The sequence below is a fragment of the Lynx rufus genome, unplaced genomic scaffold, assembly GCF_022079265.1.
Source record: "Lynx rufus isolate CCGP_SWC_20201006 ecotype Redwood Valley unplaced genomic scaffold, mLynRuf1.p SCAF_3, whole genome shotgun sequence".
Lineage (NCBI taxonomy): Eukaryota > Metazoa > Chordata > Mammalia > Carnivora > Felidae > Lynx > Lynx rufus.
Genome location: NW_025814845.1, coordinates 128,668,478 through 128,683,760, shown reverse-complemented (window position 1 = coordinate 128,683,760; position 15,283 = coordinate 128,668,478). Strand labels below are relative to the sequence as shown.

Below are 15,283 nucleotides of genomic sequence, written 5' to 3'. Positions count from 1 at the left end.
CTAGAAGACCAGGGTCTGGAGCTCTCTGTTACGGTGCGAATTAACTTTATAAGGAGCCATTCACTGCCTCCTACTCCTACACTTAGAAAGGAGTCCAATTCTAGTCAGTGTGCCAGGCAAAGAGACCATGACTATAAAACTTGTATTAATTACTAAATGCTTCAGCATTTGTAGTCATTTCAAGACACATAATACTATATTTCTTTAACCATGAAAAAGTCCCATTAAATACACAAACATTATACTTTGTTTAGACTCTAAACTTTTTTTCCATGTTTTTTTTCCATGTAGATACCAAGAGCCACCAAAATTATGAACAACTGAAAAAATAAATGCTAAAGCAAACACACAGAAGGGAAGAGTTTGGGTAGCAGAAAAGGGGGAGACAGGGAGCAGAAAGTAAAAACTTCAGGCCAAAGAAAGCAAGAAAATCTGGCAGCCTGCCACAGCATAGTTTCCAAGAGTACATCAACACTTACCCTGCAATGAACAGGAGGCACATGAAAATGTCTAGCAGCTGTAAACACTGAATTCACCACGACCTCACTATCCCTACTAGGGTTATAAGCATAGAGAATCTTTGCTGCAGGGTGACCCAGGAACCTAGGAGGGGAACAAGGAGAAAAAAAAAACAATGTATTATGTGGTTCTAAATATAGCTATCCATCCACCCATCCCTCCACCCACACACATTGTATATATACTTTAATCCCAGAAAGCTGTTGATGTTCGTTAAAGTTAAAAGCAACAATTATTAAATCCTGTTATTACTAAAACATTCAATCCACAAAAACTTTTTAAAGAATCCTTTCTTTTACAAGACACACTTAATGCCAACCAATGGTAACGCCTCACTGAGTTTTGTGTTAGAAGAATTCAACACACATGGGCCATTAAATGCTTGCAAATACTCAGAGTAGGAAATAGGTACTCACTCTGACTCAAATGAAAATATGTTTAGGTAAGAAACTGTACTCAGAAAAACCCAGTTTTTTTTTAGGGTTTCTTCTCTGAGTAATAAGTTTAAAGAGGCTTTCCAGGGGAATGGATTTCAACTCACAAAGGGACTTTATCAAGCCTTATGAAAGGAAAACTTAATTGTTGCTAAAGACCATTCTTCTGAGAAAAATGAAAACTCAGCAGCACTTTCTAGCACTTGCTCTTATCCATTCAAATCATGAGTCTTGTAGAAAACTCTGATGAAAGCTTCGGCTCCTCCCTCCACAAACGGGCACACACAAAAGTTTTACACACGGCTCGAAAACACTTGTGCACTAAGGTAAGAATGTCTGCTTTCCAGCAAACACCCTGAGAAGGACGCCCATGTTAATTCTTTCTTTCCTCTGCTTTCTATCCACAAGACTAGCAAAGGAACTGCAAGGGAACAGAGAGCACTCTCTGGCCAACCTACCTGCCATGTTCCCTGGAATCATTTACTCTGATTCCTACTGCCCAATACCAAATTCACTCCACTTAACTCACATTGTCATAAACAGAGAGCCAGTGAAAGTTTCACTGAAGCCATTTCTCCAGTTTTAATGCCCTCAGTAGCAGAGACCCAAATATACCGCTCTCCTAAGTATGGCCTAGAAATAAAACTATATTTTAAGTTCAGCAAAAATTCATCTACCTTACGCTTGCATTTCTCTGATTTTATTCTGACTTCTCTGATACTAAGAATTGTGTGTTTTAAGGAAAATTAAGTGCGTGCTGTCTGTCTTACGTGTAACAGTGGGATTTCCAAACTATTATACCACCGCCATCAAATCTCTCACATTCTTCTTCCAGCTTTCCTCCTACTTTTTTTCAAGATTTTATTTTTAAGTGATCTCTACACCCAACATGGGGCTTGAACTCACGACCCCAAGATCAAGAGTCGCATGCTCTACAGACTGAGTCAGCCAAGCCAAGCGCCAACGCCCCCACTACTTTTAATCACAAGTCTTAACTGAAGGTTTAATACAGCCAATGTGTTATTTTCAAAAACGGGTTCTTTACACCCAGTGATAAATAAAATATACATCAGTGTGATCAAAACCTTGATTTTTTTTAGTGTTTGTAGCTAATACAACTAAAAATATTTTAGACTACCATGAGCACAAAAGGTCACCTCAGGGAGTCCTGCTTGGGGAGGATGGGGCTCACATTTGTCTTTTCCTTCCATTAAATTAAAAAAATAAAGACTTCCATGGTTTTAGGTTTTAGGTAAATAATACGATTCAATCAGCAAAGCTATTAATACTTGTCCTCAAAGCTTTATCTCCCATTCATATCACTGGAATATAAGATTTTTAGTTCAAAAAAATACAAATGTTTCCCAGATGAAAACACATTAAAAAATCGTACTGCAAAACTGCAACTCTAGGGAGCCCAGTGACTGTGTTCCCCCAGAAACCTCACCAGACCTGACCCAGACCTGGTTACCACTGGGCTATTTTTATTCTATGTTTTTTAATTCTATTTTTAAAAGCGTTATGAGGATAAGAATTTCCTTCACTAGTGACAACTGGAAGGTACTCTTTAATTTAATACTACAAAAGAATGATTAAAATCTTTTAGGAATGATTAGTACTTTTAATCTCAGGACCAGTGGGATATTAACCCTTAACAACAAATCCTACAAAGTGGATTGTAGGCAGAAGGCAGCTGCCAGAAGGCAGCTGGATAACACTCCCCTGGTTCTGCATCCCAGAGGAAAACCAAAGCTATGAAAAAGGGATGGGGTTTGCCCAAGGTCAACTTCAAAATAAACAATAGCAAAAGCTGAACAAGGGCAGTGAAGAAATCAGAAGGAGAACACTTGGGCTGAAGTTTGAATCTAATGCCTATAAATTAGACCATTTGTTAAAAGTAAGGTAAAACTTGACTAATTTTAGAAGTGTTCTAATTGACTACAGTTTGTTATTGAGACTTTTTTAAAACTTCAGCAAAAATAATTTATTCCCTTAATCATATCCTAGATCTCGCTTATTAAAAAAAATAGCATGGTATGTGCTGACTTAGAAATGAGAAGACAATTCTAAGATTTATTCTGTTACTTCTAGCAAAATGCCCTTGGGCAAAATACATTACTTCTTAGCAAGAAATACATAAGCATCTGTAGTCCATGCTCAAATATAGAGATATTTGAAAATCTCACACAGACACACACGCACGCGCCTCTCTGTATGTGTGTGTGTCACTCTCTCAGATTATACCTACCTCCACTAGTCCACTATCCTTCTAGGATTAATATAAAACTCAACTGACAAGAGACATGATTGTACTTTGAGAACTATAAAGTACTACATACACAAAACTGTATCGTCCAAAGATGATTCAAGTCTAAAATGTAGTAACCTTTTTGGGGGTGCCTGGGTGGCTCATTTGATTAAGTATCTGACTCTTGGTCTCAGCTCAGGTCATGATCTTGCAGTTCGTGAGTTCGAGCCCCACATCGGGCTCTGCGCTGACAGCAGAACCTGCTTGGGATTCTCTCTCTCCCCCTTTCTCTCTGCCCCTCCCCCGCTCGCTCTCTCTCAAAGTAAACTCAAAAAAAATTTTTTTTAATGTATAAAGATTTTAAACATTTGTTTTTCAACCTGCTTCCAGTTATGGGGACCAGAAACTGATGCATATAGCTAATTAACATATGTTGCTAATACATCTATACATTCATGTGCATTGATCACAGGATTTTTATCTTACCGAAGAGTAAACATATTATAGATAGCCAACATACTATGAACTGGAGTTGTCATCCTGATCTAATTGTACTTATATTGTACTATTGTACTATATCCATCTTATTACATCTACCAATCTGTAATATATATATTTTTAAAAGTAGGTCCTGCACTAAAATTTCTTTTTACGATAAAGACTGTTCACAAAAGCGATCTCTCAGAATTTGCAACCAATGAGGTTTTATTATAAATTCAGCTTTGAACGTTTCTTTACCTAACAGTAAAGGTGTAAAAAACTCAAACACCAAAAAGCAGACACCTAGAATCTTGTAAAGTCAGCAAGCTCCCCTCACACTTTTCTCTCTTCTTCCTTTACAGAATCTCCTTTAAAAGCTCAACAAGAAACTTTTATATTTAAAGTTCATTCTTCCTTCACCTTAGGGCTAATCTTTTGATGATCAGAAGGAAAGGGAAAGAAGGAAATCCAGATGAATAAAGGAGGGCACACCAGGAGACCACCACTAACTCACCCTAGATGCTCTCCTATCACCACACCTATTTCATTCACATAACTTCTCTTGTAACTCAAATAAGCTCTTCGTAAAACTGAACTGATGTTCCAGGCTGCTGAAATAAGCAGAGCTTTGACACCTAAAACACTCTTTTAATTCCGTACCTGAAACTCCACTCACGTGAAATTGCATCTATTCAGTTCTGCAATATTCTGCATCTGGGGAGTTTAACATTTTAAGTTTCCAACTTCAAACGCTTGTTAAGTGTCACAGCCAACAAGAGTCCTTAAGTCCCTTCTGCACAGTGTCACCATGTTCTTTATTTCTCCAAGTTCCCAGATTAGCCCCACAACCAACACTCAGATCACATTCCCTTCATCTTAACGGTTCTTAACACAATGCACTCAGCTTATGTGTGCTCTTCTCCACTTAACGTCTTTCCAAAGTCTTAACTGTGGTAACTAATGTTTGTACATGCAATTGTAAATCCCACAGCATCACAAGCAGTAAAAATAAGCAGATGGATCTAATTAAAAGAATCTAGGGGCGCCTGGGTGGCTCAGTGGGTTAAGCGTCCAACTTCAGCTCAGGTCATGATCTCATGGTTTGTGAGTTTGAGCCCCTCATCGGGCTCTGTGATGACAGTATGGAGCCTGTTTGGGATTCTCTCTCTCTCTCCCTCTTTCTCATTCTCTCTCTCTCCCTCTTTCTCTCTGCTCCTTCCCATTTGCGCTTGTGCAATGCTTGTACGCTTGTGCATGCGCTTGTGCATGCTCTCTCTCTTTCAAATAAAAAAAAGAAAAAAAGAACTCAGAAACCATCAATATTTAGTGTTTTCATTATACAATAACCTGATTTGCTATAGAAAAACCAGGAGTTAATACTGACTTCTTATCAAATTCTAATCACTATAAAATATTATAAGGTATATTTATTAATAACTGAAGAAGTAGCTAAAACAATCTTATACTCTCCTTTTCACAAAAATATTCCTTTTAACAAGCCCCAGAATCAACATCCCTTATATTATTAATATACTTAAAATGTATTCAACTTTTTATATATATTAATATATTTTAAGTATATATATACATACATATATATACATATATACATATATATACATACATATATATATACATACATATATATACATACACACATATATATAATATCCTGAAAGCAAACAATGCAAATAATACAAGTTATTAAAAATTACAAAGAAAAGATACTTACTGAATTCCAAAATCTAGAACTGATGGCTGAAAATGTAAGCCCTTTCCACTAAATAGTTTGTCTGAGAAGCTAAAAAAGAAAAGACAAGACAGATTATTTTTTGTTGCAATTTTGAAACTTGAATGCTGAGTTAAGAGTATACACTTAGGCCAAGGGCTCTCACAAGATATAATTTTACTCCCCTATTGATGAGTCTGAACTAGATCTTAAATGTAAAAATTGAATTATTAGAAGTCTAATACAATTCTATACTTGCAAAAATTTAAGATACTTTAATTTTTTTTTTTTTAATTTTTTTTTTCAACGTTTATTTATTTTTGGGACAGAGAGAGACAGAGCATGAATGGGGGAGGGGCAGAGAGAGAGGGAGACACAGAACTGGAAACAGGCTCCAGGCTCTGAGCCATCAGCCCAGAGCCCGACGCGGGGCTCGAACTCACGGACCGCGAGATCGTGACCTGGCTGAAGTCGGACGCTTAACCGACTGCGCCACCCAGGCGCCCCTAAGATACTTTTAGATTATGGTTAGTATAACATATCACAAGTACAGATTCTATAAGCATTCGACAAAAATGAGGAAGCAGTTAATTTTTAATATACATTTAATTTAGGTTTCATTTATGGATGAATTCAGATAATACAACTATTTTCATAAACTCTAAATCAAGACATACATGTAAGATGACTGGGGATGAGGGGTTGGAGAGGGAAGGAGATTTGGCCTCTAAAGTTGTAACAGGGAAAGGATGGGAACAGAGCCAGGGATGCCCCCGAAGGCCGAAACCATCCCCAAGTCCATATTTTTAAGAACAATCATCACATAAAACCTCACATGGCAGGTCACATCTTCAACAGCTATTAACCAGTTATGATGATTTTTCTTTAGAATCAAGACACATACCAAATTAACATACCAAAAAACAGAGTAAAATAAAAATACATGTATAACATAATAACATAAAATATATATATACATATACATAAACATACTTAAAGAGAAAATACAAAATATGTGTATATGTACTTGTATTATGTGTGATATATTATATACACCAAAAAACTATCAATGCTTGTGACATTTTAAAAGCCATGCAATCCAAAACTATTGAACTGGAGAAGCCCCTAAATGCAACAAGTGTAGCTATTTTCAAAGACTCCAGCAAGCTTTCTAAAATGCAATCTTTCCACTGCCTCCTCCCACCAACTAGCACTGCACCAAACATGGTCCCAAGATTGGTCCAGGAGTGGACATCTGAATTTCAGAGCTGCTGGCCAAAAGAAGCTTTGTGACCTTCAGCAAGCCCATCTCCCATTTTTCTTGAAGGTGCAAACAATACAGAAACCAGAAAACCCCTTCCAAAATCCTCATGTCATAGGAAGGATCCTGGCTGCAATCTTTCCTTCCTCCCTCCACTTTTCTGTCCCTATCTAAATCAAAGTGACATCTCAGTCTCCACCTGCCCAATTCCCATCTTTCTACTTGCGTTGAGCTTGAACAGATAAGAGGTATGTTGTTTACTGGCCTCCTAGGACAGGACTAACTCCATGACGATGTACAAAAAGGCCACTAACACACCCAGTTGCCTCCAGAAATGTTTTCAAGAGCCCCAGGAGGTGATGGATGCAAAGAAGTGCCAACATCACATGTACCACAGCCACCCCGCTCCAGATCGAGCTGGCCAGGTTTCAGCATTCCAGAAGAAAAGGAAAACAGGCAACTTCACATGCCAAAAATTATCTTAGAAAAGTCAGGGTACTGTATAAGTAATAAGTAAAACAATTAATGATAGTCTCTTCCTGAGTACCAAAAGTGGATTTATCATCAGATTTCACACCCAACTTCTGCACGAAGACAAGGTTTTAAGGATTTAAGTAGCTCACTTGAGATCACATAGCTATTAAGAGTCAGAGCCAGAATTCCCATGCAGATCTGTCGAGGCCAGAAATATGAAGCTGGTATGGAGTCGGGGCCTATCCAAGTTCACCAGACCTACCCAAGGAACCAAGGCACTCTAGCGGTTGAGTGAGGGTTTGAGCTTTAGCGTGCAGACAAACTTGGGATGCCAGGCCCAAAGCCACTACTCTCCAGTCCTGAATGGGTCAATCACTCAACTTCTCAAAAGTCTTAGCCTTACTATCTTAAAATGAAGATGACAACAGTATCTACCATATAGTTATCCTGAGGTTAAAATGAGATAATAATGCCTTTGCTTCGTGCCTGGCACATAGTTAAGTGCAATAAATATTAGATCATGTTACTAAGAGGAAGACTGTCATCTAACAAGAAAAGTAATGAGAACAGATGGAGAAGCCAATTAAGCCTGAGTCAGAGCTGACCTGGGGATTTAAAAGTCCCAAATGGGGAGCAGTAATTATCTCTGAATAGAACAGATGAAATATAAACCTGCACCATCTCATATCATAACAGAGATTTTTAAATCCCACAATCAGGAAGTTTTACACACCCAACAAAAATCAGATATGAAAGGTCCAACCTACAGCAATAAAACTAGAAACAGACAGACTGTCTCTAACTTCGAAGAAAACTCTATTTCAATCTCATAATGGAGAAGTAAAACCATGTCAATATTTCTTCCTAAGAGTCACGGAACAGATTCATTTTTCTCTTTGGTCAGTTTCAGCTCACTCGATTTACAATTTGGGAAGGAGAGCAAGTTACAAGGGGATTTAACATCACTGTCTAAGGTTAAAAAGTTAGTACTCGTAGGTAAAACCATTTTAGATGTAGACACTGTCCTGGAGAGTATTCACACACATGCACATGTCCTCAAGTATTTGTTAAAGACTTTAGGGGGAGGGGGCCTCGGTGGCTCAGTCAGTTAAGCATCAAGACTCTTATTTCAGCTCAGGTCCTGATGTCAGGGTTGTGGGATCAAGCCCTGCATCGGGCTGAGTGTGGCACCTGCATGGGATTCTCTCTTCCTCTCTGTCCCTCCCCTCCACCTCATAAATAAATAAATAAATAAATAAATAAATAAATAAATAAATAAGGCACAAGTTTTTTAAAAAACTTTAGGGGGGAAAAGCAGCAAACTGCCAAAAATTAGTCAACTACCAACACGTATTCTCAAATATCAGTGGTAGCTAAGAAATTATACTGTGTTTAAAGACACCAAGGTTTTCACTTCCAAATCCATGACATCAAAGTAACTTAAGCCTTAAGAGCTACAGCAATAAAAGACAAAATTCCTTCCCTTTGCTCCTTTCATTCAAAGTCAGCATTAACCTTTTCGCATGTGTGCCCTTAATACTGCTGATGCTTCTTTTACATCACAATTCACCTGGCCTCTTTCCCTCTTACGAATTCCCTTTGTCTGGCATAAAATAAACTCAGACATCTTGTAAAAACAAATTAGAAAATTATGCCACATATTTCTAATGTGTACCCTCCCCCCCCCAGGAAGGTAATTATAAGGAAAAGCCCTTTATTAGAAGAGAAAGATAAAAGAGGAACCATTTTTCTTCTATTACAAGAGGGAGGTATAGGAGGAGAATGAGAGGTGACAGTAATCTGAGGTGCGGAGGCTCTTGTTTATATGGACCCCACCCCACACACTCTCTTAGCCCTTCTAAACACCCCCCCCCCCCCCGCCGCAAAGAGCTGAATCTTTCCTCAGCAGCAGGACATGTGGATGAGGAATCTACACATTATTTGGAAAGAATATCATCACCTAAGATTACCTGACTTTTTTTCTTTTATCATCTTCTCTTTTTTGGAAACTTCAGCTAACTTTTTTCTTTGTATATAAAACAAAGAAACAGTTTTTTTTGTTTTTTTTTTTTAAGTGGCTGGTATAAGAGAAAAGAAAATTTCTCTGGAAATTAGAAGAGCTTGGTTCAGGTCCCAGATATGATATGAGCTCCCATGTGACATCAGGCTTCTGTTTTCTCTTTGACAAACTGAAGGAGCTGGACCAGACTGCATGGCTCCGGGATCCTTAGAAGGGCATTCAGATGCCCCGACTCCTTCTTCCTAGGAAAATTATATCTATTTGCTGATATCAGACACACCCATTAAAAAATTTCAGTCCAGTGACTTCAGTAGGGAATGAATTAACTATAACCAACTGTTTAAGCCATTCAGAAATGTTATCTAACCAAATACTTCATTCCAAACACAATGCTCCAGCTCCCTGGAAGGAGCAACAGGACCCAAGGACTGTGGACCAGGCCTCAACGGCTCATGGCAATTCAGTAAGGACTAGCTGCGCCGGGGCAGGTGACCAGCTCTAGGAAGACCCTCCCCTCAAGGTTACAATCCAGGAAGCCAGACAAGGCTCAGATGCCAACAAACAAAACTCATAGATCAAGAAAGTTCAAAGTGAGGGACAGAAAGCTCTGAAAAAGTCAGGAAAGGCTTAGGGTGGGGGGTGGGAGGGGGCAGGGGCCTCAAGGAACAGTTACCACAGATGGAAACTGAAGGGAGGCCACTTGCAAAATGAACAGCAGCAGGGAAGACACAAAGGCTAAGGAAAGCACAGGCCGCATCTGGAAAACACCATTCAGGCAAGGAAGACACACTAGGAAGTTGGGGCGGAGTCTTTGACTGGTGAAGCATATGGCAAGGGAGGTGAGCCTGAACAGTGAGGACAGAAGGGAGCAGACAGGAGGGCAGTCAGCAATATAGTCTTACTGGAGGACAAGGACATTGGGATGGTGCACGAGCCAGACGCTCACCACAACACGCCATGAAAACAAGACTCATGCACCGTGGCTCTGCGCTGGGTCTTACCCCTAAAGGAGCCTAAAGGTTTAACCAATCTCTGGAGGACACTGCAAAGTTCCAGAACAGGGCCTGCACAGGCTGGTATAGTCCTTTCTGAACAGGTAAAAAATAACTTCACCTTCCAGCAAGGATTTGAGAAACAATGGTGGCCACCTACAGAGAAGATGGAACTGTCTGGTTTTCCACATTCCTAAATGCACTGATTTGCATTTGCCTCTCAAAGCCCCAACATCTCTAGCTGGCTGTCTTTTACATGCAAACTCTTCTAATACCTCCAGAGCATGGCCATGACCAGGCTTTAGCCACTGGATGAGTACAAGGACAAGAGGACTGGCTTCCCACACAGTCCACAGACCCTCTTCTGCCTCAAGGAAGGTAACAAAGGAGACCATAGCAAAATAATACCATAGCCTAGACTCTGAAGTATTCAAGGAAAGACATGTTACGCTAATGAGCTACTTACTGGGCTGTTCTCCTTAGAGTCAGGAGAATGTGAGTGCGCACCAGAGCTCAGTGCTGGGACTGCTGTAAAAGACCCACAGAGTCCACAAAGGTAGAGATTTGTGCACTGTTAATCCCCTTGGACTCTGAGAAAACACACACACACACACACACACACACACACACACACACACACAACAGGTATATTCAGGACTCAGCTGCTATTCCCAAGCACCTGGGGGGGGGGCGGGGGCAGTGGGATTTAGTACTTTCCGTCATACGGCAAAACTAGGATCGAGCCCTACGCAGACACAAGAAGCCCCAGCCTAGGCAGCCCTTCCTGAAGCCTGCCCACAGTTAGACCGGCCACTCCAGAGCAAGGCCTGCACAGTTAGCATGGACACTGCCCTAACCACTCCAGTGATCCAAGGGAACCCAGCCGCAGGCCTTTGGTGAAATGGCCCGAACCATGTGATTTATGAAGTAAGTTCTATAACTACATGGGTTATGAAATTCTACATCATAATCTTAGTACCACAAGTTGCTTTTGGCTCTTCCTTTTAACTTAAAAAATATTTCTAAGAGTTTACCGTGGCAGATATGATAGACATAAGCACATCTACTGAAGTTAAAACTGTCATTCTTCCTGGCAAAGTAACTACTGATATAGTCACTTAAGGATGGAGGCAGAAACCAGTATTTTTCCCTAATGAATCCCCCAATGAGTGGGGGGGTGGGGGGTATCATTTGGCCGAAGAGAAAAGTCCTTGGAGCAATCCTAGCAGTGGTCAAAGGCACCCTCACTGATAAGGGGATATTTGGCGCTTTAAACCAGCCCTACATGTTGACGGCCAGGCCTTCCCAAGGCCAGGACAAAAGTCCTACACACCAATCCGTCCCTCGAGTTGCAAAGACGTTCTCCCAGCTCATACCACCCAGGGATGAGGTGTTCCTTCTCTCAAAGATTAATGCCCGAAAGCTCCTTTCTGGATGGAACCTGGGCTGGTTTCAGGCCCTCGCCCATCCTGCCCTCTCCAGGATTCTCAGCATCCCCTCCTGCTCTTTCTCCTCCACTTACATATAGGAGATACTCATACTCCGGTCACTCCGACCTGATTCAAGTCCCCTCCTTCCCTTCAGCTGTGGGTCAAAGTAGCAACGACTTACTGAACACTTACCAGATGTGTGTACCAGATGCTGTGCCCAGCACTCTGCTATCCTGTGTAATCCAAGGAACCCTGTGTGGCTACTATTAGTATCCCACGTCCACACCCAAAGAAACAGACACTTTGAGGGTTTCCACAACCAGCCAAAGCCCACTCCACTGCTGGTGGCTGAACGGGAATGAGCCCCTGGCTACACCACCTCCCGTCCACGTCTCTGGGGTCCTGCTCCCTCACTCTACCGCAAATGCTCTTGCTGAGGTCATCAGTGAGAACAAGCTGGGAAGGCAAGTGCTGAGGCTACTCAATCTCCCCACTGGCTACTATCCTGAAGTGCCCCTCCTTGGTTTCTAGGAAAGCTTGCCCAGTTTTCCTCCGCCCTCCGTGCTGTTGCTTCTCACCTCCCTGTCAGGCCCTTCTCCCCCACATTACTGTCTCCTCAGCCCTCCCTAAAGTCTCACTTTGGCCAGGCACACCTACCCCCTAGTTTTAGCTATCACCAACAGGGTGACACTTCCTCTAGGGACATCTGTCACTTCTTTCTCCAGCATCCATGTTTCCTTACTTCAACCACAGACTTCCCACTGTCACCTCTCCTGGATTCCGAAAGGGCCAATTACTAATACTTCTAGACCTGCCTGTAGCTAGAATGCTGGCATATGACCCAGACTTGGCCAGTTTCACCTGCCTGAAGCGGGCAGGGCATCAGGAGATGATGCCACAAGGAAGGGAAGGAAAGAAAATGGAGAATTGTTCTGGGGGTAACCACGGCAGCCAGGCAGCATGGTTAAGTGTCAGGGACAGCAGTGTCCTCGACATCTGCTTCCATGGCACAGTTCTAGCTGTGGTTCTATCTGCTATGTCCCCTCTTCCATTCTTTGTTTTTCTCAGCCTGGTTCTTAAGTCTTCCTAGAGATTCTGAGAGCTGCCCAACATCTTTTCAATAAATTCCTTTTTTTTTTTTTTTCCTGCTTAAATCAGCCAGAGCTGGTTTCTGTGGTCTGACTGATTCATTTCTCAAGACTGTGTATCTGTGGCCTGGACCCCTCTGCTGAGCTCCTGACTCGGGTTTCCAAATGTACCAGACATCATCCCACAGATGGCCCACAGGCACATCCAAGTGGAATCCATGGTGGAGTTCAACGTCTTGCTCAGACTCCCTATTGGATCACAGCACTGCACAGTAGTCCCTTATCCACAGTTTCGTTTTCTGTAGTCTCAGTTACCCACCATTGACTACGGTCCAGAAGCAGATAATCCTTCTTCTGATACACAGTCAGAAGGTCACTACTAGCCTCATGCTACGTCACTTCATTTCATCTCATTAGGGTAGGTATTTTATCATCTCACATCATCACAAGAAGGGTGAGAGCAGTACAGTAAGGTATTCTGAGAGAGATCACATTCATACAACTTTTATTATAGTATACAGTTACAATTGTTCTATTTTATTATTGTTGTCGTTAATCTGCCTTTGTGCCTAGTTTATAAATTAAACTTTGTCAGAGGTATGTATAATGGGGGGGGAACAGCACAGTTGACCTTTGAACAACACAGGTTTGAACTGTGCAGGCCCACTTACACACAGACTTTTTTTCAATAAATATGGTACAGTACTGTAAATGAACTTTCTCTTGCTTATTATTTTCTTAACATTTTTTCCCCTAGCTTACTTTACGGTAAGAATACAGTATATAACACATACAACATACAACATGTGTTAACAGATGGTTTACGTTATCAGTAAGGCTTCCGGTCAACAATAGGCTCTTTGTAGTTCAATTTCTGGGGAGTCAAAAGTTATATGTGGACTTTCTGCACACGGAGTAAGTGCCCCTAGCCCCATGTTGTTTGAGGGTCAACTGTATACACAGAGCTTCAGTGCTACCCACAGTTTCAGGCGTCCACTGGGGCTCTTAGAATTTATCCTCAGAGGATACAGGGTCTACTGTATTCTCTTCTTGGTGAGTGGCGGCCTACCTGCTCAACCAGGAGACTTGTTGAGATTCTGACTCCTGTACTTTTCTTAACTCCACATGCAATGGATGCTGAGGACTCTGCTGGGACCTGGCACATTGACACCACTCAAATCTGTCCCCTCCTTATAGTGACACTAACAGGACCTTATATTCAAAAGGCATTTGCGATATTCTGATTTGTCAGTATTTATTCCTCATATATATTTGGTCTTTGACCACAGTTCCTGGCTGACAGGTCCCAAAACCGTTGGCATTTCCCAAGTGTTAAGGGGGACAAAGGTGTCTTTTGTCATGTTAATGGACTGTGGAACCCAACCACAGTGGGTGTGCTGGTTGCAGGGGAACCAACCTTGTGATTAGAGACTTGGAATTTTCGGCCACCCCCCCCCAAACTCCTCAGGGAGGGGAGAAAGGCGGGGCTGGAGGTTGATTCAGCCAATGGCCAATGACTTAGTCTACCCTTACTGTGTAATGAAGCCTCCACAAAAACCCAAAGGACTGGGTTCCTAGGGCTTCCAGGTTGGTAAATATGTAGAGATGCAGAAATAGTGGCGCGTCTGGAATAGGCATGGAAGTTCAGTGCCCTTTCCCCAGACTCTGCCTTATGTATCTCTTCATCTGGCTCTGGATTCTTATCCTGTACCATATCATTCAATAAACTGGTGAACATAAGTGTTTCCTTGAGTTCTGATAACTGCCCTAGCAAATTAATCAAACCTAAGGAGAAGGTCACTGGAAATACCCACCTGTGGCTGTCAGAGCACAGACTGGTGTCTGACATGGGGATCCAGTGGGGAGGGCGGTCTTCTAGGGCTGACCCTTTAACCTGTGCAATCTCTGAGTAGGTAGTGTTAGAAGTGAGCTGAATTTTTGGACACCTTACTGGTGTCCTAGAGTTGCTTGGTGTTGTACGTGGGAACCCCCATACACACTGGCACTGGGTCTGGGAACCCAAAAAGAGCATTACCTTTGCATTTCAAAGAATTTTAAAATATATTATTATATTCACATATTTAATCATACCACAGTCCATATGCCATCAAGAACTCCTTTAGTTAAGTGGTTGAATTTGCAAAAACTTGTAAAAGAAAAGGACAAATAAATACATAAATAAAAAGAAAAAGGCTGGTAATTAAGTCCACGTTTCCTAACTCCTGTTCCAACTTATGCCTTTATGCAATATATGACTTCTCATCTATGTTTTAAAGATTCAACATATTGGGGTGCCTGGTGGCTCAATCGGTTAAGCTTCCAATTCTTGATCTCCGCTCAGGTCACAGTCTCAAAGTTCGTGGGTTTGAGCCCTGCATTGGGCTCTGTGCTGACAGTGAGGAGCCTACTCAGGATTCTCATTCATATTCTCTCTCTCTCTCTCTCTCTCCCCCTGCCCCTCCTCTCTCTCAAAATAAATAATAAACATTTAAAAAAATAAAGATTTAACGTATTTTCCTAGATTCTACTACATGTTAAGATAATTAAATGTGATTTTTCAGTCTGCAGAATACAAAATGTATTTTGTACTACCTTTCAGCTCTAGGAC

The 15,283-nt window shown here is 41.4% G+C and overlaps 1 protein-coding gene across 2 annotated transcripts in view; it reads right to left on the bottom strand.

Annotated features, from left to right (window-relative positions):
* TMEM131L (transmembrane 131 like) overlaps positions 1-15,283 on the bottom strand; it is a 168,992-nt gene that overhangs the window by 84,295 nt on the left and 69,414 nt on the right. For both annotated transcript variants that reach the window (XM_047091322.1, XM_047091323.1), the window contains exons 4-5: positions 5,414-5,482; positions 480-603 (exon numbers count right to left, since the gene is read on the bottom strand). In XM_047091322.1, the coding sequence (XP_046947278.1) occupies positions 480-603; positions 5,414-5,482 (193 nt within the window). The remainder of the gene's footprint in view (positions 1-479; positions 604-5,413; positions 5,483-15,283) is intronic.